This window comes from Agelaius tricolor, unplaced genomic scaffold (genome assembly GCF_023055355.1).
Source record: "Agelaius tricolor isolate 1412-34295 unplaced genomic scaffold, bAgeTri1.0.p SCAF_17, whole genome shotgun sequence".
Classification (NCBI taxonomy): Eukaryota; Metazoa; Chordata; class Aves; order Passeriformes; family Icteridae; genus Agelaius; species Agelaius tricolor.
In genome coordinates this window covers 11,490,988-11,517,965 of record NW_027269277.1, presented here as the reverse complement: position 1 = coordinate 11,517,965, position 26,978 = coordinate 11,490,988, and the positions used below count along the sequence as shown (strand labels likewise).

At 39.4% G+C, this 26,978-nt stretch overlaps 1 protein-coding gene across 1 annotated transcript in view; it reads right to left on the bottom strand.

The window, feature by feature from the left end:
* The window catches only part of COL4A5 (collagen type IV alpha 5 chain), a 74,569-nt gene that overhangs the window by 37,257 nt on the left and 10,334 nt on the right, over window positions 1-26,978 (bottom strand). The window contains exons 2-15 of the mRNA XM_071442454.1: window positions 15,260-15,319; window positions 10,215-10,304; window positions 8,918-8,962; window positions 8,132-8,176; window positions 7,963-8,025; window positions 7,160-7,213; window positions 6,438-6,464; window positions 5,159-5,239; window positions 4,066-4,128; window positions 3,513-3,548; window positions 3,386-3,427; window positions 3,188-3,280; window positions 1,023-1,076; window positions 862-918 (exon numbers count right to left, since the gene is read on the bottom strand). Coding sequence (XP_071298555.1) covers window positions 862-918; window positions 1,023-1,076; window positions 3,188-3,280; window positions 3,386-3,427; window positions 3,513-3,548; window positions 4,066-4,128; window positions 5,159-5,239; window positions 6,438-6,464; window positions 7,160-7,213; window positions 7,963-8,025; window positions 8,132-8,176; window positions 8,918-8,962; window positions 10,215-10,304; window positions 15,260-15,319 — 810 coding nt within the window. The remainder of the gene's footprint in view (window positions 1-861; window positions 919-1,022; window positions 1,077-3,187; window positions 3,281-3,385; window positions 3,428-3,512; window positions 3,549-4,065; window positions 4,129-5,158; window positions 5,240-6,437; window positions 6,465-7,159; window positions 7,214-7,962; window positions 8,026-8,131; window positions 8,177-8,917; window positions 8,963-10,214; window positions 10,305-15,259; window positions 15,320-26,978) is intronic.

Here is a 26,978-nt window from a genome sequence, read left to right as displayed (position 1 = left end):
ACCAGAGCAGAACTTGTGCCTCGATTTTCAAAGGCACTTTGTTGATGAAACAATGCATTCAGAAGCTGTGGAAGTGAAGATATTGAATGTTTTGAGCTGGTTACAGCCTCTCTTTTCTTTGCTGGTCCAGCCCATGTTATTTTTATCCTATTTCTTAGCACTTCTGTGATCTTCAGCTTTTCTGAGCTGTGATATCCAAGTACATTTAAATTCCAGGATTGATTTGAGTCTGATCAGGAACAAAGCAACTCTTGCTATCCCTAGAAAAAGCTATCCTAACTTGTGCCCTCCCCAGATAGCACATAAATTGAGGCAGTCTCTTGGGAAGTGACAAACTGACTACTTTTGGTCTTAACAGTACTCAGAGACTTGGTTTTATGACTCACCTCATAAGCAAACCCACCAAGAATGAGTTTACATGGACCAGCTTTTATATATATCTATATCTATCTATATATATCTATACACACACACACCAATCTCATGCTGCTTGGCAACCCAGTACAGAGCAAACAGAACGAAGACCCTTTCTAAAAAGAAACAAAACTGCTGATTCAGACAAGCAGTCCAGCAACTTTGAAGGTTTTCACATGTTATCCAGAAAACATAATTTAAACTATTTTCTCCTGCCCCCTAAACTAAGATCTACACACAGATAATTCTATCAGAAAGCACAGAGAGCCACAGCTAGAAGCACTGTCATGACCCCTGTGCGTCATCTGCAAGTTGCCAGGTTACAAAGAGAATAAAAAGTCATCTCTTACCCATAAGCTGATGGCCCCACCTGAATTCAACATTTGCTTAATTGTCAAAGATAACACTGAATGGAAAGATAAACGTTTGGTTAAACAGACTACTTACTCTTTTGCCTGGTTCTCCTTGCTCACCTTTTTCACCTTTCACACCACCGGGAAGACCCTGGACACACAAATGTCATCTTAAATTGAGCCCACAAGCCAGAGTAGAATGAAGTTACAGTTCTGATACAGATGCAACAAAACAGAACTAAGAGTTCTACTCACAGGAGGGCCTGGAGGCCCAGGAAGTCCTGGTGGGCCTGGATCACCTGGAATACCCTGTCAAGCATGGGTAGAGAAAAAGAGGATTAAAGCTTCCATCACTCCAGAGCAGCTCAGTTGACTTTTTTTCTTAAATAGAATATTTTTGCTGTCATACAGATTCCAAGTTATAAAGGATCATATTTATTCTTTTTTGTGTGGAATTTCAAGTGAATCTATAAATTTTATTAATAGTTTCCTGTTTATTTAGATGATTCATTCCATTAAAAACACAGCTGCTCTTGCATGCACTGCAGCAGCTGCCTTGGTGGCCTGCAGGTGCTATCCAATAGTAAAGAGAAGAAAGGAAAAAAGGAAGAAAGAACAAACAAATGCCAAATCCTGCTGAAATTATAGGAGCAACAGTCATTAGATGACTGGTAATTGCTGAAATTGAGAGGCCATCAGGATCAAAGTGTGTTTGTCAGAAAAGTATCACAGGATCATTGTGTTAACAAATTCTCATTTCTATTTTGTCTTATTATACCTTTTCACCATTAACCTAAAGAAAAGTTACAGGCTCCTGAATCCTCAAAAAGTTTCTGAGCATTTTCCATTATTTTCTTGGAGCCATCCCAGACTCGAGCCCATCTACACACTTGATTTTAGTCAGAGATCATAGGTGAAGGCACATACCAGAACTCCACATGCATTTCACGAAAAAGTCACTGCAATGTTGACACTTTTTACTGATTGTGGATTACCAAGCATAAATTTTGCTGAAATAAACACCAATTTGCGAACTTGGAAATCATTACAGATGTTGGTCAAAGGCAACACACTCAAAATGTTTATAATTCTTAGTGCTTTAAAAGGAAGGTAGGTAGAATGCTTTCACTTGTGCATTTACATAAATTAGTGCCAGTATAATTAGTCCTTCAGGGGTCCCTAATGGCAGAAGCAAATTACTCTGACCCCAATAAAATCAGATTAATTTTTGCTTCAACAGTGTGGTCAAAATGTTACTTTATGTTTTCTGAGAATTATAAAGACACACAATGCTGCTCTTCACTTTCTGTCCTATCACCCAGTTACAGACAAAACCAGAGACCTTCCTAGGATGACTGTGCACTGCAAGTGTACAGCAGCAATAGTTCTAGTTCATGCCTAAGTGGTGCTTAATGCTCTTCTGAAAGGAAAAGCAACAAATGGTTTTGATCAAGATAAAGGGCAGAACTGCCCTACACCCTGCTCATGTAAAATACTGCTGTGTCCCAAAGCTTTCTTCTCTGACACATTTCCCAAGATAAGAAGATGGAAAGGAAGAAACCGACCCAAACACCAATGGAAGAAACTAATAAAGTTCAGTTACTACACTGACATTTGCAAAATGGTCAGAGCATAAAAGTGATCACTCAACACTTTCCTCAAAGTATCTACCTCAACTCTTCTATTGCCCTTCTATTGGGTGGTATTTGAGAATATCACGAAAACTTCAAGGAAAATGTGACATCCAGGCCCCCATGATCCTGCTGGTTTTGCTCAGACTGTCTATGGCACCCAGAATTAAACAGTACTGCAGAATGTTCTCCAGTGAAAGACAAAAAAGTGTAATAATTTAAAAAATGCCAACGACCTTCTGGCATTTATGGGTAGAGAGGGATCCATACAAATCAAACCAGTATTTTGAGCTTACTTGCAACAATATGATTGATATTTACTTTTGAGATGCCAGAAACAGGGAAAGCACTTTATTCAGACCAGGAATAAAGATCTTGGGGAACCATTAACAAAAAAAGAAGAAATTGAATTAAAATTTTTGAAAGACTTCTTCACAATGGATGACACAGCTGGTTAATTAGTGGGAATCTGAATCCCCAGACTGCTTTGAAAATTGCAATTCTGGGTGTTCCAAAGAATGGGAGTATTTTAATTGCTTTTAATGTTACTGTGAACTGCTTTTAGAGAGTTTCTTTAGAATAGTTATTTTACTAAGAGAAGTAAAAACTAATGTGACTGGCATGATTTCTATTAACAAAAAAGTACTCAGGCCTGGAATATTCAGTACTCTGAGGAAAAAAAAAATAGAACCTCTGCAATAAGCAGGATGTGAGCATATATGAACCAAACCAACAGAGGCTGCAGCTTGATCACATGCCCACCACAGATGGGTGTAGTGTCCCACTCACCTGATCTCCTTTCTGAAACTCAATGTCATTTGGTCTTTTCTGTTCTCCAATTTGTCCTGGTGGCCCTGGAGGTCCCTGAAGACCTTGTTCACCCTAATGTGTAGGAAGATGCAGCTTATAAGGCAATATAAGCAAAAATGGCAAGCATAAGTATTTTGAAAGTAATAAGTAAAAATATCATTATGATCACCTACTCACTTTTTCACCTTTGGGTCCTTGGAAATTCAAACCCATATTACCCTGCAAAAAGTATAACTCATCAGCCCTTAGAAGTCACAAACAGAAAGAGAAAGAAAACAGTCCATCAATATGAGAAAGACAATACCTTGGGTCCTGGCAGCCCTGGTGGACCAGGAGGTCCCTATTGAAAAAGGAAACAAAAAAACAAGTCACTTAGAAGCACTTTAGAAACCCCTGTAGGAAAAAAAGCCCCAACAATGTTGTAGCTTTGATTCCTGTGAATTATCTCCATGCTGACAAGGCACCTTGCCTGCCTTTGAAAACTCATGCTATTCAACATTACAAATATGTAAGAAACTTTCCTTAGGTGAGACCATAAAATGAAATTGAACAGTCAGGTATTAAAACATCATAGTCTAAATAAGCTAAATCTTGTCTCATGTTTCACATTAAGAAGGCTGCACAACGATTCAGCACAACTTAAAGCAAAGGGATGTCTGGGACCAGGCTGGTTCAGAAGTCATTTAAAGGTGCACAGTAACAGCTCCAGGCTGAACTGAATGCATGCTTGCTGCTGTCCTCATACCACGTCCTGACTACCATGATCTCTGCAGTTTACTGATTGCCTCTGAGAACCTGAAATGAAGTAGTAACTGTCCCAGTTAAGGCTTTATAAGCAACAGGTTAAAGAAACTTACTGTCAAACCTGGGGGCCCTGGAGGGCCAACTGGACCTGGTATTCCCACGGAGCCAGGGGGACCCTGTTGAAGAAGGGGAGGAGGCCATGAGAGGCACCTTTTTATTAAAAAAAAACCCAGTGAGAGCTTTAAGCTCAGATAACCCCAACAACTGGCATCCCATACATGTCAAATCAACATAGCTGACAACTAACCTACCCATCTGTCCTTGGGGAAAGGCCTAAAGGAGTGTGCATCAGGTTAGGAGAGTTCTGCTCTTAACATCAATGATCTCTTTGGCTTGGATAAGGGAATGCTTTTTGGTTTGTTTTGAACTACTTTTGCACTCTTTCTCTTCATGCACTGAGAGAGAACAACAAAACACTTTGTATTTGTGATTCCTCCCAGCCAGAAAGAGACAATAGGGAAGCACAGATCAGAGGAGCAGAAATGCTAACAGGCTCAGTCTGGTCACAGAATAGCGTGGGGCTTGCCTCTCTGTCCCAGGAAATGGGAGCCTGGCTCCTGCCCAGCTCAGACCGATAGACTCATTTTCGGCTCCCCTTGTTCTTCCACTAAAGCAATGAATGGCTCAGTGGGGAAGCACAGGGCCTGGAGTCACTAGCTGTTTTCACAGAGCACTTCTGGGAGAGCAGAAACACTGCTCAGGAGGTGCAACATGAGGAGAACAGCTGAGACATTACCCTCTCCTTCCCACCATCCAAAACAGCAGCTACAGCCAGAAAGCCAGATGGGACCCACTCAGGGTAAAGAAGGGAAGGGAACTCCAGAACTGATAAAAAGAATGTCTAGTAAGGGGGAAGAGGCAGGGAAAGCAGAGAAGCAAATCAGTAACTGAGTACTACTGTCTGCTGGATACCACCTTCCTGACCAGGGGACCTTTCTGGCTTCTGTGGATCACCCTATTAAGAGCAATATGGAATCAAACACTTTCCCTCAAGCCATAAACCAGAGGTACATTAAATGTGAGTCCCGCACCTCCAAGAAAACATATGAATCCCCAAGCATCAAGTTGCCAATTTTCCTGTAATAAGACTACTTTTCATGTTATCTTTTTGGCAAAACACAGCTAATAACACTTTATGTAACTTACAGGTATCCCTGGAAGACCTGGAAACCCTGGGTCACCTTTCTGTCCTGGCAGCAAGGATGTAATTATTTCACCTGCTTCACCCTAGAAAAAAATACAGTTGACTTTAATTAACAACACATTTTACAATTCCTTACCACCATTTTGGCTCCAAAGGCACATAGTGGCTCCTAAGACTCTAAGCTATGCTACATCCTAGCAGTAAGCTTTCATATAAGCACTAGATTCTCCAAGAATAGCTCTGCTTAGGAGAGATGAGGATTCTAAATGGCTAAACTAACAACTATTAAAAGATTTAATTTGTACAAAGATAGCAGCATTGATTTAAACTCCCAAAGATTAGGGGATTGAAACACGAATTCTTCACAAAAGAAACATTGCAGCTTCATGTGAAAGCAGTGGATAGGACACAACAGAAAAAAAGGCTCATTCAGCTTTTTCCAGTGTCCCAGCTCATGAAATTAGTGCTGAGTGTGCTGTTAAAGCAATTATGCTTTGTGGTCCATACTGAAGTAGTTTCTTATTGATTTCAGGGAATATCTTTGTTTTGAAAGTATATGTTCTGATGAGATTGTCCTTTAATATCTTGAAAACAACTGGGAAAAGGAGCTAAGAAAGACAATTCAGCTTTATAGTCCAAATTTTCCAGTACCAGTGTTATGCTGTCCTCTCAGGAGTTGAATTCTGTGTAACAGTGTAATTCTGTGGGTCAAGTTTCCTCCTAAATAGATCTCAAGCATGGGCCAAAACTGATACTTTGGCCCATGCTTGATTGATCAAAGGTACAACAAAACTCTTAAAAAATAAAAGGTTCAACATCAGATCAAGAGACTCTAAATTAGGAGAAAATGCCATCTATGTAACATGTAGAATACAAAAAGACATTTTCAAAAGAACAAAAGATGTTGTACTATTCTTGTCAGTGGGTATTTTAGGTCACTATTGTTTAGTCTTTAGGAGTGTTTTGAGTATGCACAGGCAGACTTATGGTGCATTTGGGTGTTTGTAGGCATTTTGTTAACTTGATGCCTCAACACTGACCCTTCACAGTCCCAAGGAAACAGCTTCAGGAAACACTCTGCTACTTCTCAAGCTACTGACCCAAAGCCACTGCAGAATTTCCAGTTAGCTGTACTGGAGTAGCCTGAAAACACCAAGAATGTCACTCCAGGTTCCAGTGGCTGCACACAGTCTTGCATGAAACAAGCAGGTTACTCATGGCAGATCCCACTGCACACCCATGTCTGGTAAGTACCTGGATGTGAGAGTACAGCACACTCACCTTCATACCTGGCAGCCCAGGGGGTCCCTTTGTTTAAAAGAAACAAAAAAAAAAGAAAAAGAAAAAAGAAAAAAAGATCAATAGAAATAAATCAGTGGTATGTTGTTTGCAAACCACTAATCAGATCTACACCATGAGGCAAACATTAAAGACAGAAACTTATAACAATATATGGAAAAGGGGAAAATAAATTTTTAATGAACTTCAGAATCAAATGGAGAAGTTAGAGAACTTTCATAGAGAATGTTGAGCATTAGAAGGATTATATTTCCCTTTCTTAGCAATTTGTTTCTATGTTGCCTCCTATTATCCATCCTGTCTACTACATCTGTTTGTACTTTGGTTCTGACAGTCACTTTGCTGTATCCTTGTGCTTTATACATAAAACACCCTACCCTGTATTTTTTGCTGACCTATTAATCACCAGTAATACTCTTCAGATATACAAGATCTTCCTTCTCTAACACATATGCATGTATTTGTATTTTTCTGCAGGTGGTAAAGCATCTCAGCATGTGAGAATTCAAAGGGGTTTTTAAGCTTTACCACAGCATGCAGCAGAAAAACTCACTTTCATTGGACATTTAAAATGCTCTGATTAAATATTAAAAATAAAATTCTATCTATTAAAAGAAAAACAGCAAAAATAGGCTGATATTTATATTCTTTTTCACAGTAGAAGTCTTTCAGTGGATTACAAGATTGGGAAATCTTTTACTTACAGGAGGCCCTTGTAAACCAGGAAAACCTGGACTGCCTGGGAATCCACGCTCTCCCTTAGGGATCAAGAAAATTATTAGCCAACACCAAACCAAAACATAACAAAACCAGATAAACAAATTTTGATTCAAAAGTCTAGTTTGTTAGCTTATGACTCCAGAATAGAAAATTGTATTGGAAACAAGATAGAATAATCACTTAGTTAATTCACACAACAAATTTCCACAGTCAGGTGTTTCTGCATACTTCCAGGCAAAGCACTACATTACAGAGATGGAAAACTCACAAAATGCTACAGAAAATCAACTTCTCCTCAGGGAAAATCTCAACATGGAGCTAAGCAGCACGTCAGAATGAAATTTCTCCTTCCAACACAGACACTGAATCAGTATTTTCAATATAAGATTAAAAATTAATAATTAATAATTAAAAAGTCACTGTTAAGTAATGAATTTTTCTTGGTAGCAGGAGTCAATTACAATGATGAGACACAGCATCTGAGGTAATTATCAGACATCTCTCAGCTGCAACTTATATAAGTAAGAATTAGAACACAGAGTTTGACTGCAATGGCTGCAGAGCACACAGTGTGGTGTCTTGGTGCTGGCAACTTCTGGTAAAGCTTGTGCTTTAAGTACCAAACCATGACCCCTTCTCTCAATGAATTATCTTGGAATTACCTTCACAACTCAGTAACAGCAAGTTCTGTTGCACACAACAGACTGAACCCATTGGGTACAGCCAGGAGAACAAGAGCTTTTTACTATATTATTGTTGCATTAAGATTTTTTTTAAGGAATTCCACCTTTGTTCCATTGCATCCTGGTATACCCTGAGGTCCTGGTGGCCCATCTTGTCCTGGCAATCCCTTTAAAGTAGAAAAGGGAAAGAAGAGTTAAGAGTGCAGGATGCTCTTCTGGGCTTGAAAGACAAAAGGGAACAGATTTGTATCTGCAGAGCCCATTGCTACTCACAGGAAGTCCTGGTGTTCCTGGAAAGCCGGGAAGCCCTGGCGGTCCCTAGAAGGAAATGAACCATGTGTTGGAAATAGTACAGTATGAATGGGTGTGCAAAAGGATTTACCAAGATTTCACTAAAGATAATTTATTTGTGCAGATGTAAGTAAAGACAGACAAACATCTTAATCGCCTGTAAAGAAAAAAAGAAAATCATGCTGACATGGCATTCAAAGTACTTACCAATCTTTCAGGGAAATAGCCACAAAAACATAGAAAAGACAATGCAGAACTACTAAAGTAATAGGTTATAGATACAAAGAGAAAATAAATAAACACTCATGGGTGTGAAAAATGGATAAAGCCCAATGAAGTCAGATATATCAATTATTACCAGGTGTCTGAGGTGTCTGACAGAAAAAGCAAAGGCACAAAATCTAAAGGACTTCCAGACAAGTCCACCTCTCCTGTATGGACCACAGACATACTGCCTCTACTTCAGAATACACTGAAACAAAAGTACTGGCACTTGCTCAGGTCCTGTATTGCAAAATAAATCAAATGAGTATTGGGGCTGCTCTCCCTAAACAGTTCATGAAATACAAACAATATGTAAGATAGTATTGTTCATGCAATCTTGTATTAATTATAAAAAGCAGTACAATCTCTTCTGGTAGGTAGATTACTTTTCAGATTTAAGTAAATTTTTTTCTTGTCAGTCACCACTTCTGTTAGGACCCACCCAATGCCTGTCAGTCTATCCATTATTCAAATATATCACCCTAAAACTGCATCCATACTTACTCTGATTCCTTTGGGTCCAATAGGCCCTGGAAGACCATCGTCACCCTAAGAAACAACAACAGAAAGAAACAAGATCCCACACTCAAGCTGCAGTTTGTGTTTCTATCAAATTAATCAGTAAGCCTTAACTTTCCCCTACATGTCCACAGTAAATGCGCTAAAAGTTATAGTACTTGTTATTTCCTGAGTTAAAGGGCTCAAAGTTATTTTAATTTAAAGTATTTGTTCCAGCTGACTAACCATGCCTTAGAGGAAAGTTTTCCTGAAGGCCACCGTGCTGCCAGGTCCCTGACACCTGAGGGTCAGCCCTGCCATGGAGCATCCTCCAGCGGCCCCTTGTGGGCAGAGCAGGGCAGCCACGATTCAACACGGGTCAGACTGTACCAGTGTTACTTTGCACTACAATCACCACAGAATCACAATGCAGAACTTTGCGTCGAATTCTTAAGAAAATGTGTTTATGGAATAAAAGTGTAGCAAAAGTTTCTAGTCCAAGACCTCTGTGCTGTTTCACTCTTGGTATATCCAATTAATCTTTTTCAGTGTAGACCTCCTCTATTTTTTTCTTATCACCTGCCTATTTTTTCCTTTGCTTCTTTTTTATGTATTTCTCTTAGGTTTATACTGTGAGCATTTATAAAAGAAATGGCAGATCCTGGCTATCCTCATGTATGTTAAAGGTAAGTATACTCAGAGGAATTTTACTGCTGAATTACACATCTGAGTTAAGGATGCAATTCAGTAGTAAATAGAAGTAAATGGAACCCCTCCAGGGAAAGCCAGGAGCATTCCTCAGCTCTCTGCACATGAGTTCAATCAGGTCCTCATTCGAATCATCCCACCCAAACCCAGCCCAGGAATCCCATCCCAGGAATGCCACCAGGTGCAAACAACAGTTTACCTACATGGTGGGAGCCCTCAGGGCAGCTGAGAGCAAAACTCTGCTCTTATCAGTAAACTCAGCCAAGCCAGGCTCTCCTTAGTGCAAGGACTAACAAAGCTGCATCACAGCACCTGCCAAACCTGTTCTCTGACCCTCATGGGCAGCACCAAGTGAAAGGCAGTGCTGGCAAGCACCTGTGCAGGTGAAGAACTGCATAGGAAACTCAGAGCAATCTTTTTCCACTGGCTGACTATTCAAACTAATCAACCAAAAAACCTGTTGTATCCCAACAGCTGAAGATTTTACCTATTAAACCAATGATAATCAGGAGTTCTGGAATCACTTAGGATCAGCACTTCAGTTAAGCTAACACTGCCCAGCACCTTCATACTATTCAAGTGAATTGGGTCCTACCTTTGAGCCTCTTGGACCAGGTGGTCCTTCTGGTCCTGGAAATCCAGGCAAACCTGGCTGTCCTTCCAAGCCTGGGAATCCTCTTTCACCCTACAAAAAGAATAGGTGGTGGTGGAGGTTAAATATTACCAGGAAAAAAAAAAATTTAGAACACATGCTATCTTTCTGCTTTTCTGTAGAAAGTCATCACACTGACAAACTAACAGTGACTAAACATCTCACCTGCTTAACTAAAGAAATTCCTGAACAGGGGCAGATTTACCTTTAATTACAGCACTCAAACTGATTTCATAGGTTTAGAAGTTTTCATTGGGCATTCTCCCCTGCAAACTCAATACAAGTACTTCTGCATGCTGTAGAGTTGGTCTGCTGCCTCATCTGAAAAGCAACAATCTGGAGGAGTGTTACTACCTCAGGCCAGGATATGAAAGGGTTAGTGTGTCCCTGAAGGAGAGAAAATGAGGAATTCAGGAGTGCCAGATAAAGAAAACATTAGGCAAAACCAGATTTTGGAGCAAGCTCTGGCATGAACTGTGTTTGCACACTGAGAAAAACACACCAGTGTAGTACAAGAGGCATGTCAGATGTGTGAGGGTAAACCAGGCTAGAATGCCTCCTAATCTCAACCTGGTCACTCTTCTTCACGCTTTTGTTACAGCAAGTAGCACCTACAAATGGTTCCTAGAAGAGACTTTCAGCAGGGGGTTGGCCTTGTGTGTGGTCTGAGGCTAAAGAACTGTTCTCTAAAATGCACCTATGCCAAGGTCTCCACTCCAAACAGCCATGGAATGGGGAAGCCAAGGCCTTTAAAGAAAGGGAAACATCAAGTCAAAGAGCTAAGAGGAATAGAAGAGGCAACAACAGATGCTCGTGAACTGTAGTATTGAAACTGAAATGAGTATTTTCCAAGCCCACTTTGAAAGTGAGCAGCAAAAATGAGAGCCTTGCATGAGGAAACTGTTGCCAGGGCAACTCGTGTGGAGTTTGCCAGCAAATTACCCCCAAAAGCAAACAGATTATTTGAAAGACTATGATTGGGGGCAGCTGAGGGAGGACATCAGACACGTCCTAAGGGAACTTGCATCAAAGTTAAAATAATTACAGTGGAAATAGCTGCACTATAATCCATATTTTTGATTTAAAAATTGGTTAAAAAATGTGAGCAAATTTTGTGGGAAGAGAAACTATGCTGATCCAGTTCTCTTTGAGGTTTTTTTTAAACTGTCTTCTACTTAAACAGCCTATAGATGATTCCATAAGTGATAACCATTTTCAGATGTTGCTTCTGCCTCCAGATTTTTCCTACTGCCCACACCATACTGATTTTTATGAAGATTTGGATGCTACAAATTTGGCAGGAAAAAACTGCCTGCTCACTGCAGGAACATACTGAAATGGAAAAGAAACTTAACAAGTCTTCCACAAAAAGTCAGTGCCAAAAAAGACGTTATATTGTTTGGGATAGAATACGATTGAAGTCCCCGGTTAGTGTGTAATGAATTTTCTTATAAATTCAAAAAGCTCACTAGCCAGTTCTGCTTACACAAAGAACAGAGGAAGGTCTGATCCTGTCTGAAACAAGAAGGAAGCTACTAAACTAAATCATATATAGCAAAGGTTTAGGTCAACTCAGATCTCCTCTTCCAATCCTGAAAATACAGGATTGTTTCTATAGCAAAATAAAGTTGCCCCAGCAATAAACCATCATTTGCTTGAAGAATGGGCAAGGAGTCAGATTCTGATCTTAACTGCCCTCAATCAGCTACACCAATATGGCAAAACCGTCAGCTCACAAGCTTGAACATGATTTCTGCTTGGGGCATAGAAAAAAAAATATAGTTGGGAAACACCCTAAAATTATGCTTTGCTGCAGCAAGATATAGCCAATTAAACAGGGATACAGAAAAGTTTGGCAGAATTCCATGTACTCTAATAATAGGACACAAACAGGGATAGATGCAGTTTTAAAGCATGGACAAGTAATTCACATTTCTAGAATTTGTTCTCCAAAATCCCATATTTATAAATAGACAGTATGGGGAGAGAAACCAGAATAATTAATTATATTGATGTAAAATACACACAGCAAAAAAAAAAAAAAAAGTTAAAAACTGGAGCAAAAAAACCCCAAAAAAACCAGAAAAGCAGTAGTTGAAGAGCCCATTTTAATGTCTGAACACATTCAAGAGCATGGCTGTAACATTTGATAAGAGTGGCACATGCTTGCTCTTCCTGCCCTTGCTACAAAAATAGTGAACTTTAAAAAGAATCCAAAGCCACTTAACTATGGGTGGCTGCTTAAAACTAAATTAATGCACAAATGTCCATAGTAAGATTAAGATGCAAAGCATGGAAGAAGTGATGCCACAGCCACCCATATTGTTCTCCACCTTTATAAATAACAGGGTGAAAGTAACGGCTGCCTCACATTGCAATGCTAGCCAACAAATTCCTCCTCAACTCCAAGAGCACTAATACAACACAGTTAAAAATATAGTATTTAATCAAGACAAACAGAGAAATCCACTCTGACTGGAGTTGCATTCTTCAAAACATATCACTCCTGGTTCAGATGTCACTACAGAAAGAAGCAGTATTGCATTTGGAAACAGATCAAATGTCTAAGTAAGTGATACACGGTGAGGGATCCAGCTAATCATTTTAGGACAACCCTTGACATCTCGTAGTAGTACAAGAATTTAGGAAGATTCAAACAACAATTCAAAAACCTAAGCAAACCAAAGCAAAGAATTTATAAGATAAAGCACTAAAGAATTTCAGTGACAGATCTTGGGGCTCCCCAGAGCTGAACTGCTGAATCCAGCAAAGCATCAAGTACTGAGAGCCTTGTAATTAAACTAACAATGAGGTGTGTACATGTATGCTCCAACAAGTTCCACTAGCAACACATCGTACCTAGGAAATGTGGGCTTTGTTTTTCATCCTTCCTTTACACAAGGTACATGATGGTCTGCAAGCTTCAGAGGGACTGTTTAAAAACCCTCTGACATGCTTCAGGATTATGCTGTGTTTACCTTGGCTGGAGTGGAAATGAATCACAGTTCCTCAATTTCATATCCATTCTAAGGACAGATTGCATTAGATCCACATTAACCAGACAACAGCTACTTACTCAGTAAATTCACCAAAAAAAGCTGTGGCAAGTGCCAAAAAAAAAAAGCCAACTTAGAATTACAGAAAGGTTCTCCAAAGTTGTACTTGCAATAACTGCACTGGGCATAGAAATCTGATCTTTAAGTGACTGCAAACTGAACCTAGAATAACTTGTGACTAGTTAGGATGCATTCGTTTTGGGCACTGCATCTGAGATCCTCTAGGAACATTAACCAGGTTCGTATTTGGCCAACTAAATTTAACTTGGAAATCTTGCCATCAAGGGAATACCATTCTTCACTAGGTATGTAAATAGGGAATGTACTGAATGAACTAAAAGCAAGTAAATGCCAAGGAATGACCTCATCTGTCTGGAGCTATCTGGATGGCAGGTGTGGCATTGAGCAATGCCTTGAATTTTGGACAGCTGCCTTGTTTAACCTGAGCCAATAGTAAAACTCTGCACCAGCACATTATAGTTCCAGTGTTTTGAATTACTTTTGTTCATTTAAAGGTTACAATTGTTTATGCAAGTCAAAAACCACCCTTGAAATGTGTCAGAAATTAATCTAGAGCACTGAAACCTTCCTAGAACCTTGCTAAGATAGGGTGAGTAGTTTGATAAGACATGCTTCTCTAACTCTGTTATCAGTTCACATCTTTAAGACAACTCCATTGTATCTCAAGCAAACTGTTTACAAGGCTAAGAGTGGGAGCATTTTGAGCAGCCTCTGCCCCTTGCAGTGATCACATCCCATTCACTCCCTGTGACAACAGCAGCTACATGGGAACTATTTAAACACAATTTACTCCCAACCAGGCTCCCCCACACTGGAGAAAGAACCAAGTATTTGCTGGTTCACAGTACTGAGCTGGTTATGTACAGTGCATTGTACCTAAAAGAAATGCTGGGCATCTGCTGTTTCCTCATAGAAAAAAATTATAAAACAGTAAGAAATAATGTGGACAAACTTGAAGTACTGTACAGATATACTGAGAACAGGCAGTGAGACTGGAAGTCAAAGCTGTGAGGAAGAAGGAAAACTCCAATATGTCAACATGCATCTCTTGGCCTGAGGATGCCATCTGGGCAGACCAAACCAGCTTGCTGCACCTGAATGAGGCACACAGAGCTGCTTCTTGCAGTGGGTATGGTTTTTACTCTGCTTGATCCAAGAAAACATATTTGGCCTTTAACAAGCTGCTTACTTGGGTGGCAGCTAAATGTGTTGGGAAAGCTGTATCTGAATTTTGTCACTGCCATGGTGCAGCTCATATCTAGACAGTGACAGCAATAATCATCTTTGCATATAGCTGCACAAATTAAGAGGTGAAAAGCAGTACAAGTTCAGAACACACTAGTGAGCATCAACTACTTCTGAACTGACAGTGCAAGAAAAGAGAGAAAACAACCCACACTCACTCCATTTTACAATCCCACTGAAGCATTACTAGCATAGCCATTATGCTACATTCCACACCTTAGACTGTCAACACTAGCTAGTTAGTATAGGCAGGCCTTGGCTGTAAATAGGAATTCTTTCTATTTTACTAGAATTTGTCTCTTCTGGTTTTGTTTTGTTTGTGTTTTTTTGGTTTTTTTTTTTTTTTTTTTTTTTTTTGTTGGGTTTTTTTTCCAAATAGTCAGATAGATGGAAAAAAAAAATCTCTGCATTAATTCCCCATTCTTGAGAAAATAATGATATAAAAATCTTACACTGTGAGATGGACCAATCAGTCTGACTCAATACCTGACTGTTGATATAGCTCTGCTCTTTGGTGCATGCCCACACCACCATCAAAGAAAAACAATATGAGCAAGAAGCAAAGAACTATCACCCATAAGCTTCAGTTATCTAAAGCTGGCATATGGTTCAGTGGTTTGTGTGCTGGTCTGACAGTTAAAAAAAAATAGAAAGAAGAATATTTACCTTTTCACCTTTTACTCCACTGCAATCACATTTGGATAAAGATGTACATCCATGGCAAGCCTTGAAAACATAAGAGGAAAAATTTGTTTTTAATTGGCGTAAGACCAGATGAAATATTTAATATTATCACAAAAAAGTTTAAAAGGTTGTCTAAAAAGTAAACCTACAAAGTTTGTCCTCCAGCCATTCTACAAGTGCTCAAAGCAGACACATTTAATTGGAAGTTTGATCACCTTTAATAATACCTATGTTTGTTTGTAAGTATTTTACAGCTCATTTTAGACTTCCAAACTTATGCTTAAGCAGTACAATGCAACACCTATAGCCAAAAGCACCAGCACTTTATAAAACAGGCTCTTCAGCAGATCTCCAGCTGAGGAGAGCCCAGTTATGCTTCCCACCAGTAGATGTCAGGTTTTGCACAAGAGTTTAAACCAAGCCTGAAGGTTATGAGCACATCTGTGATAGTTATTAGATAAATACTTACTATGTGATTAATTCTTCCCCCCATAGCTCAGTGACTGAGAAAACACATTGAAAAACCTCTAGATGTCATGTAGCTGCATTCCCACACCAGTGCAAAGCTTGACAAACCAGCTACAACAGTCTCTAGCATAAAGTGAGAGTCAGGTGGCTGAGTGACAGTTGGATTTCAAGGGATTCAAAGGAGAGAGATATACAAGTTTGGTTCACAGAGAAGATCCAAGTTAAATAACCTTCCCATGCCACATTTGCTTGGATTGTATTCTTCCATCCCCATTTTAACATGGGATATTCATTAGAGCCCTGTGTTGATCTCAGATTAACAAATGTGTTTACACAAGTGAGATTTCTAGAATAAATGCTTTTTTTGGTAGAATATTTCTACATAATACCTGTTTCAGACCTCTTCATAATTAAAAGTATGAGCCATATTAGAAGATACACTAGCTGAAACACTTCAGGGTTCAACTTATTTTGAGAACAGGTGCAGTATTGTATTAAAAACACAGAGCTTATGCTTTAAAGTTTGAAAAGCTGAGCATTTGGGGTCCTCCCCTTCAGTAATCGACAGAGAACATTATGTACAAAGTTTCAATCAAGCAAGAAACCAGTCGGTAAGTCAGATCTGAAATACACCCACACTTGAATTCTAGCCCTCATTACCACAGAAGCATTTAAAGACATGACCCATCCCCTACCTGGCATTAGGAATGTCCTGGCTCTTAGCCTAAACATACTACCAAGGATCAGACTGAAAATACAGAAGTAACTTAATTCACTTGGGGCTACAAAATCCCAGGATCAATTTAAGCATCTTGCAGCAAAAGGCAGAGCTTTGAGATTTAAGGCCAGCAGTGGTGCTACATGACATGACCAGGGCGTCTCTCCTGATCTTCCACGTGGCTTTTGTCACCAGTTTCTTGATGTTATGTATATGAAAACTCAATTCTTCATTAACAGGGCTTATTGAGCCATTTCCTAGAATGAAATTGAATCTTTCTAGCCCAGCTTTCAAATATCAGGCTGGACAAGCAATGTGGCCTGACCTCATGGCTGTCCCTGTTTGGAACAGGGTGCTTGGCTAGATGTCCTTCTGATGCCCCCTTCAATCCCAGTTATCCTATGAATTTAGTATCTGATCTCTTTCACTTTTAAAAATGGGTTTTAAAAAAGCAAGTTCCTTGTGAACCAGTTTTAGGATTAATCTCTCTAACAAAGCTTTGTTTAAAAGGGATTAACCTTAGTTACATGCAGTATTCCCTTCCCTCACAGTACAAACCTTGCTCACTGTGCTGCAGCACTGATTCTGTGTTACAGGGATGGAACAGTGAAAGCAACATGGAAAACCACTGCTGCCTCCAAGAGGTGGGGAAAAATAATAAACTTACCAAAACCCACCAAAAACTGTGGTACAACACACAGGTTAAAACATACAGAAAAAGCATGATCAAGATCCTGCACAAAGGATTTATTCAGCCTATGGAACAGAAGAGACTCATTTAGTCTTCCTTACAGCTTCCACAAAATGTTTCTAAGAGGAATTTTTTCAGTTCTCAGGTACAAGGGAACTGTTGGGGTGAAGAGGAAGAAAGGGAAGTTGGGAGGGAAAAAGATGGTGTGAGACTACATGGCCCTTCACAAAACAAAGTTAGAGGTGCACAATGTTGTGAAGGTGAGTTTTCAGACAATTAAGCTCAGGAGTCTCTGCCCTCTGCTACTGCATGCAGAAAGCTGCTTTGTCAGTGCTTCGACATCTTTAACAGTGATTCAGCATCAAGACCACATGAAATAGATGTGATTAATAAAAAAACAGAAATAATTTGGTATGGAAGGAATCACTCAAAGCAGGGCAGCTTAGGCAGTGTGCACAGGTCCTTGTTCAGTTGCACATTGAATAACTACAGTAGTGGAGATCCCGCAGCCTCTTCCTATTGTTGCAACTTGTATCCATTAAAAGTTTCATATATGAAAGTTTCTAAAAAATGTCCTTCTCTCCCTTATCTTGTTTGCACCAAAGTGCTTTAATTTAATCAATGTAGGGGTTCTTTTTAAACCTGTGACTGTCTTCCAAAGCAATTTATATATTCAGACCAGATTTCTTATGTTTTGAGTAACTTCTTAACCTACATAATTAGCCTGTCTTGGAGAGTCAGGAGTACTCACTGAATGCTTTTTGACAAGTGGTTTTGGATATCCAGTTCAGAGGCATTACTTGCAGGAAGGAAACATGGTCTTTCTCAGACAGCAGTGAAGGGAAGCTAAAGGTCTGTAACCAGAAAACTCTTCAAATACCAACTGTAATCAAATGGTAGTAAATTTTTGGCATAAATCCTGGGAAGATCTATTCACCCACAAGCTTATCAAGAAATACTCCCCCAGCAGAGTCACTTATCTTCCTGTACAAAAGCTGTATTTGGCAGACTGTGCTTCTCATTTGCATTAACTTATATCTGCACCAAATTAAGGTATTCTTAATTAAACAGTCTGAACCAAAAAAAAAAAAGCCCTCAGAATCTATATTATCTCAAGATCAATTCATGCCACTTAGAGGTCTTATTGTTGTATAGCTTAAAAAAATCCCAAAGTAAAACATGATGGCACAGAGGAAAAAAAAAACATTAATGACCTACTCTGACTGAAAGCTCTTCTTGTTTAGACTTTTCAGTAATCTCAAGGCCATTTTTTTTTTAACTTGGCAAAGCAGGCACAAAAATTGCACTACAGGAGATTGTATACTGCATTAACAAGTTAGTACAAGTTTGAAAACCACTCAGCAGCCACAGGCTAGAGATTTTTGATGTTATAGAATCAGTTGTGTATCTCACATGAATGCCAAGGAAATCTAGGCTTTACACTATGCATAGGAATACTTGGAATTTCTTCTGCACATGAACAGTAAGTTATCTACACTTAAATCACACAAAGAAAATGGATGCAGTGACATTCCAAATGCAGAAAAATCTACATTAAAAGCAAGATTTAGATGGTTACCATCAGTACTTTACCCTAAGAAACCAGTTAACCATCACTAGTTCTGAAAATTGACCTTCTAGGTTTCCAGATATGGAAAACTGAATGGCTCCAAACCTCAGGGGAACTCCAAGTTACACTTGGCACATGATGCAGTTGGAAAACCAAGCAAGACTCTTACTTTGTATTATTACCTGGCAGCCAGAAGCCTTAAGTAGCAGTTCAGTTCCTGGCTCTGGCCAGTAGGACACATTGTCTTAGGTGACAGAAGATAATAAAAAATACTTGATATAATAGCAAGTTGTATCTTGAGCACAAGGTCACCATCTCCATATCAATCAAAATCTTTTTGTTTTCAACTACACCAAGATGAATAAGGAATCAAAGCAGCTTTTAAGAACTCAAGACAAACTGCTTGGATTTGCTCCTTACTGTGCTCCTTTGCCTCCCTGCTCACATACCTGTAGAGATGAAGGCACTATCACTGCTTATTTCCTATGCTCTGACACAACCAAAGGCTCTAATTAATCTATTCAAGTTTAGCTAATCCTTTCACTGGATTTTCCTGACAGCTTCTACCCATTGAATCTGTGTGTGGAGAGCAAGTTCTTTTCATTAGTATATAAAAGGAGGGATGGTATTGGTTTACTGGTCAAAGGATAATTCTTCCACAACAAGCTTGGTCTTTTGTGTCTTACATGGACTGAGGAAAACTGCTTTATGCCACCAACAGAATGCAGTTTTGTTTGTTTGTTGTTTTTCAGTTTGAAGAAAAAAAGTACACATTCCCACTCCTGGTTTGTTACAGTCAGCTCAGTGAAATGAATAGCCTAAGTCATCCTCAAAATGTGTTGTGGTTAAAAGCCTGCCTTATGCATTGGGTACATTCCACTCCTTTCTCATCAGGCCCAAAGACCTTGGTTACAAGGCAATTTCAGCATATGCCATTCCCACCCCACCTCCCAGATGCCACTCACAACAGTATTGGACAAAATGTTTGTAAAAACTCCCAGGAAGATGAATGCTGCTGCTGAAAGAACAGTAACTTGGGACTTTGCAAAAACTGAAGTGAAAAAGAAGTGATTTACCACTACATACACACAGCTGCAGGGAAACCTAACAGCTAATAGTGTGCACATAGGGAGGGGCTTAAGGGAGCACCCAAACCCCTACACTAGAGCTCTTAATAATGTATTAGCATTAAAACATACTGGAGTTTAAGAGTAATTTAGTACTCTTCCCATAAGCATGATTAAAGAGGGAAGCCAATCATTTCCAAACCTTGACACTTACAAATTGCCAATCAAGAGAAGTAGAGGCTTCTTACAGAAGCACAGTAGGTGACTCAATGAGAGTTCTGACATGGCCCAAGTTGTTTACAAATGGATTCTCAATTCAGGTATCAGCCAACTGGATAAGAAAAAGAAAAGATAAATAGCTCAAACAATTTATTTATTCATTCTGACAACCTCCTTATGTATAATTTTATCACAAATGGAGAGTTTCCTGTTTGACAACTCCTCTCATTTCTAGGGGAGCAAAGTGACATTACTGAATGCAGCCATGCAGTTTGTACTAACAGACTGCATACTTTTCTTGAAAGCTCCATTCTGATAGCAGCAGGAGGTCAGAAAAGAATCAAAAACCTGATTGTGGACAGCTGCTGATTTTAAATGCTGGTGTCACCTGCAACGCATTAAGACCCCCTCAGACTTAAATGATGAAGCTTCAGTGAGGTTTAACTTGCACACACTAACTTCATAAACAGATGTTGTCCTGAAGGGAACCAGACAGTTATTTGACACAACATTGTCAGCTGCCTCACCAGGTAAGGATTGTTCTCTCTAGTTGGAAAAAGACGCACAGAAATCATTGAAATAAATTCTGTCCAAGTAAAGATGGCCAGAATTTTAAAACAAATTGAAAACTGCAACAGACACTGATGACAGGAACTTGACTGAACTGTAGAACAATGTGATAGAGGAGCAGAGAGCAAGCAGTAAAGACTAGACAAAAATGTTAATACACACTCATGTCACACTGTGTCGCAATTGCTGTATTTGTATTTTCCCATACTTTTCCCTAATGACTTCCTTAGGATTTATTTGCTACATATAATGAAGCTATTTGATTGTTTGGTTTTACTAAGCCTTCCATTCTCTAGAATAGTCAAAGGAAGAACCATCCATAAAACCCATTCAAAAGCAATTCATCTCTGAGGGCTTCCATACAGCACAGTCTCCCTCCCCTAACAGCTCTTGAACCTGAGACCTGAAAAACTCGGGTTTTTCACAGATAAAAGTAACAGAAGCTGCAAGGCCAATGTGGTTATGAGTCCTTCCAGTACCTGCAGCAGGTCTGACTGCACAGGCAAGGAATTGCTGTGATCCAAAGACACAGTCTCAACTTGAGAATGGACACACAGTAACTTTTTATTTGTCTTTCCTTCCAAGCATTTTTAAAAGCTGGTAGAGCACTTGCTCCTGTTAGTTTTAGATTATCAGGCACCTCAGGTCTCTCTCTTCTGTATTTACAAGCAACATGTGACCAGATACTCTTCTTAGCAAGTTAATCAGGCAATGAAGTTACAATAGTACTAATCAGCTGAATGAAACATGGAGTTTTGCATTCAGGTAGAATCACACCAAACCACAAAGCAGTGTCAAAAGAACTGCAGGTACATCAAATCCTTCAAGTTCTAGCACAGCATGCATCAGCCACACAAGGTTTTTACTGCCAAAGAGAAGGGCAAGAGGGGTTAGAAACAATGGAAGTGTTAATTAATCCATAGTTTTGAAGTCTTATAGTCCAGAAAACAATGAAATAGGACTTCCCAATTCACCAAGTCTGACTCTAGACCACATATTTGGTAAAATAAACTTGTATCTTTGAATTCCTACAGCATCTAAATTAACTCAAATACAGCTTTACTGCTGAAAAGCAGTTTAACAGTGTTTTGTAGCTCATGAAAGCTCACTGTGGAAATTGAAGGTTTTCAAACTGCTCTTGTTCATGATTTAGGGGTGGCAGAAGAGAATTTTCACAGTAGGGGTGCAATTACCTGTTAGACATCTGTGAAAGATACTCCTAGAATAAAGCTTATACACAGTGAACAAATGCTTAATGCTACTAACATCACCCTCTGCATTCAAATATGACAGCTTACCAGTTGTCAGCATCAGTTCAGCTTCAGGAAAAAAAGGAGCATAAATACTGAATAATTCTATCAATTGTAAAGACTGACTCTTGTTAGAAATTCACTCTGATCAAAATCAGCAAATTCAACATACAGCAAAGCATCAGTTACAAATGCCTTTGCTCTAGCAGGATGGCTTAAGTAATCTTCCTGCTGTAACCACCCAAAAAATTATTCATACCTTTATTTATAATGCAAATAAATTCAGCCTTTCAGTTCCAAACAAAGATTTATTTTGGTGGTGGTCCTGAAGAGCATCTTCATATTCATTAGCTTGCCAAGATCTGTGTAACAAAACACCTGTGCAGTTTTCTAGCTAAGGATTTACTACTCATCCAAGTCAAAGATTTCACCATTTATCTTCAGCAAGTTGATTTTCCCTCCACTTGCCTGGACAGAAATATAACCAAAAAAAAAAAAAAAAGGTTTTGTGGGGATTTGACAAGCAGAGTTAAAGCAGCTATTGTGAGTTCTAATTACGATTTCACATCCATGCTCTTTAGGCTTAAGCAGGAGTACAAATTTGCAGATAATTTATTACTCATATCTGTGTGAAGTCAGCTATGGCAGCAAAGCCATCACAGGTCTCTCATCCAAATGGCTGTCCTTTTCTCACTTAGGTGGTGTATTTATGAGCAGAAATATTGCTAAAGCAGAATCTGAATTAGAAGCCTTTTACATGTCCTTCTAAGGAATTGTTTCTCTCAATCTACCCAAAGATGTGAAAAGAATAAATATCATGGTCTAAAATCTAAAAGTCAAAGTACATTTGCAAAAGTTCTTGGCCATTTTTTTTAAACGAAGGGAACTTCTGGCATGTAATTTCATCTGTTGCACCTCGAGGCACTATCTTTCTTTGAAATCTGTACAATAGAAGACCTGTTCAGACGGGCAGAGGAAACTTTTAGTTGTAGTAGCTACAGTTCTGGCCACAGTGAATGAGAACACAAAAGGCAGGTTCAAAACCATTCTCGACCATCTGAGGGATACACAACCCTTCTTTTTCCTCTGAAGGGGTAGCACTATGTGCTTGTTTAGATACATGAATAGCTACTAATAAAAACAACATGGAACAACTGTAAGAGATCTGCTAAGTCTAGTTATCACATCCCAAATGAATGGTCTGATTAAATGGAAAGTTTAAGAATTAATAAATTCTCTTAGAATACAGTTACTACAAATTGGTTGGAATTAAAGGTGAGCTTAGAAAAACCCAAAAATTATCAGCAAGAAAAGCCTGGCATAACTACCTTCAGAATATGCAAAAAATCAAAGGAAGTTTGTGTTAAAAATATTATAAGAAATGGACAGGAGCTCTTATCTAAAGGGGATTGAACTTTTCTGCCTGTACCTTGTACTAAAGCAATATGGAATTCATTGCTTTAAACAGAACTAATTATGGTTCTTTAACATATAGTTTTTCATAAAGAGTATCTTTTACAGAAACTTCCAGTTAAAATAATGGCAATACTTGCAGCAACAGATCTTCCCACAGACCAGTCTAACTACAGGCAACTTTTGGAGTCAAGGACTCTTTACTGAATGAACACCCCAAAACTTAAACAACTTTGATTAATCCCCAAACTGCAACTATTCACCCGTTCAGAATGGGAGGTATCACAACTGACAAGTTCTCTGTATCTGACTCCTGAACCAGAAGAGAGGACAGAAAGTAGAAGAGCCCAGCTGGGCATCCAACTCTCCCAAAATCCCAGACTTTACTCCCTTTCTCAATACTTGGTTTTAAGAGGGCTAAGGCTGACAACTCTTCAGGACAGGAAGAAACATTAGGCACAAACTTTAACTACAGAGTTTAAGGAATAGTTAGCCCTTACAACTCACAGTAGTTCACTCCTACTTTCTACACAGCCTTCCATCTTCAAAAATGCTTGTTGCCCTCTGCTTTAAGGGGCACTGCCAGCCTTGCACTCAAGTGTAGGTGAGGAAAAGGACATGGACAGTTCTCACTACTTCTGAAAACCCAGAGGTTTCTGCAGTCTATTAGTTTTACAACACTTAAAACAAAATACAGTGCACCCCTGAGAATGGGCTTCAGTGCAGTGTATTTTACTGGGTGAGACACACAGAAAGTAAAATAATCAGATCAAGTTCTGCTGCCCTTCTTGCAGGCATTTCAAAGCTACAGTAGAAGAGACCTGAGAAGCCAAGTACTTCTGGCCTAATGAACACAGATTTCCAAACATCTCTACATCAGGCTATTTGAATTGGTAAAAATTTTCTTTAACAGCAACTTAGAAGTACTATTTTTATGCTGCCATCCAGAGGCAGCATCTTACAAAGCATCTAAGTTTAGATTTGGCAAGTACAGCTCCTGGTAAACTGTGCAAGCTAAGAGCACTAAACCAGAATGTAAACTACCAGGTGGCCTTCTCAGCCCACTCCATCTCCACATTAATAAACTGACAGATGCCAAACACCACATTCATTTCCTTCAGCAAGCACTGCAGCTGCATGAACTTCTAAATACACAGCATATCTAGAGAAACATCCTGAACAAAGTAACTCTGGTTGGCTTTGCAGTTTGGGAATGCATAAATTTCATACCACCTCTGTAGGCAGTCTAAACCTCCCTACTGCTCATTTCAGTTCTAAATGCTGAACTCTGAGTGCAAGCCATCTTCTAACTTTTATACAGACCATAAGTGAACCCCTAAACAAGTACTTAGCAAATTAGAGGAATGGTTAGTTTTAAGCATGCCTCCTTCTTTACCTGCACAGCTACACATCTCTGCAACTCACACCATCCCTGAGACACCCACCTGGCAGTCAGTCAGTGGCAGGATACAGTAAGCCACTTGACTTTTCAGGAAGTCTCAGTTTTACTTTTATTTTACACACAAGTCTCTAATCACCAGCCTCTTGGGGCTTCCTGATTTTTTCCAGCTGCAAATAAGAAGTGCCATATGGTACTCATTACAGGTTAAGATTTAGTAGTCATTTAGGACCTTTCCCTTGTGACAGGTGTTAGATGTTGCCACTTTCTATAACCATGTCCAAATGTAACACAAACCTAGACCAAACGGTCAGTCAGGCTTCTGAGTCTCAGATATGCTTGCAAGTATTACACACTCACAGCACCAGTCATGCTGGCATTGTTTTTACTCCTTTCCCAGTTAAAGAAATGGAATAAAAACACACAGACATTCCCTGGAAAATGTCCTGTTCCTCACCCTCGTCCATATAACATGCAATAGAAGAAGCTTCAATTTCAGAGTCCTGTTAATAGATAGAGGTCAGACATCTTTCACTGACAACTGCACTTTCAAGTGTCAAGAGTATGAAGCAGACCACACAAGAACAGAAACCCACTTCTTCCTTGGAGAAAGGAAAGGCAAAATTGAATAGCATTTCAGATTAATCCAACTCCATTCTGGTCTATTTTGAAACTACTGAGAGCACTAAATTAATACCAAAGATTAAGCAAATATACATGCTAAAAAGAATAGAGGCTGTGCAGAGTGATATTGCACTGAGATGTTATCTGAAGAAGTCCACACCCTCTTAACTGCCAGAACAAGACCTAACTCACTTTAAGGTTTGGTGGGTGTCTGGGGGATTTTTTTTATTTGTGGTGGAGGCAATTATCAGCTCTACTCTCCTTCAGTTCTTGGACCAAGTATCATAGCTTCAAGGTTTCTCCTAGTTTGAGCTGTTTTATCATTTGTTTATGCCCGTGGCAGCAGCACACTCTGTGTGTGCACTTTAACACCTAAAGAGAGCACTACAGGCAGCACTTTCTCTGTGGTGCTCAATGCTAACAAGGAGCTACTCTCCAGCCTCAGGTAATCAAAGCTGAAAAAGTAAGTGGCATTGAAGAGGGCCTAGTTAAACAAGGAAGCAATGGAGACCAAACAATTCTCCTAACCCTGTAAGTCAGAGGCACTCATAAAAGAACGGAACATCAGGATGTGATGAGATGGGAGACCCTTTATCCCCATGGGTTCAGAAATCCCTAAAGCTGATGAAAGGTGAATATTTAGTGAGAGGTCTCAGATGTCTGTTCAGGAAGTCACATATTGAACTTGAGGAGATATGGAGTACCCTCAGTGTCAGCCTCTCAGGTTCATTCACTTAAGCACTGCTTATGTGCTACTGCAGTAGCTCAGGGCTCCTTAGAGCACCTGCCACTTCAAGTGAGGAACTTCTGTGCAAAATGCACCTCCCTATGAAAGAGTGACCTTATAGAGAATGGAGAATCACAACAGTAATTTCTCAGACTATCTTCCAGGAAAAAAAAAAACCAAAAGGGGGCCAGAATGTATTTTATTGCCTTTAAAATGCTGTAAGACAGCCCCAGGCTAGTGCTAGTAGAACATTCTATCTAGCACATGCAGATCTTGGAATTTGATACTCAACTTTGATTAGAAGAAAAAGATTCCATTCCCTTACACCAGAGGAATTACATCTAGAGGCTATAAATTACATTATCCTAAAGAATCATTACATTTAGATTGCACTGATCATTGCTAAACAGAAAGCAAGTCTCAGGAATTAAGTCACACTTCTCAGAGACTTGCTATATTTAAAAATTTGAACCCATGCAAAGTAGCTGAAAGGGCCATAGATTAGATCTTTAAATAGAATATTAAAAACCCAACTAAATTTTAAAAGTATTACCATTGTGTCAATTACAGGACAGGCAAAAGAAATGTGATCAGTGCTAGAGAAGGGGGGTACAGAGGGACAGGAAAGACACTTTATAGTTTTTGTTTCAAAGGGAAACAAAAGGGGAGGGAGGAAATCTTCAATAGCAGCACTGAGCTGCTTCTTACTTGAATACTTGTAAATTTACATTATTGCTTTTGTCAGCAATTGATTTTATTCCCAGTCACATTCTGGAGGTACCCCAGTGGCAAGTTGATAACATGCAACCTAAAGTATCTCTTTGCAGTGATTCTCTGATAGGGTCCAAGGATGTCAGTGAGCTATCTTCCTTACAACATCACACTAAAATACTGTCAGTTTAAAAAAGTGTGGGGGTGGGGGCAGGTAGGCAAGGGGAGAGCACACATAGTTCCAACACCTCAGCAGAGTAATTAAACTGAGGAG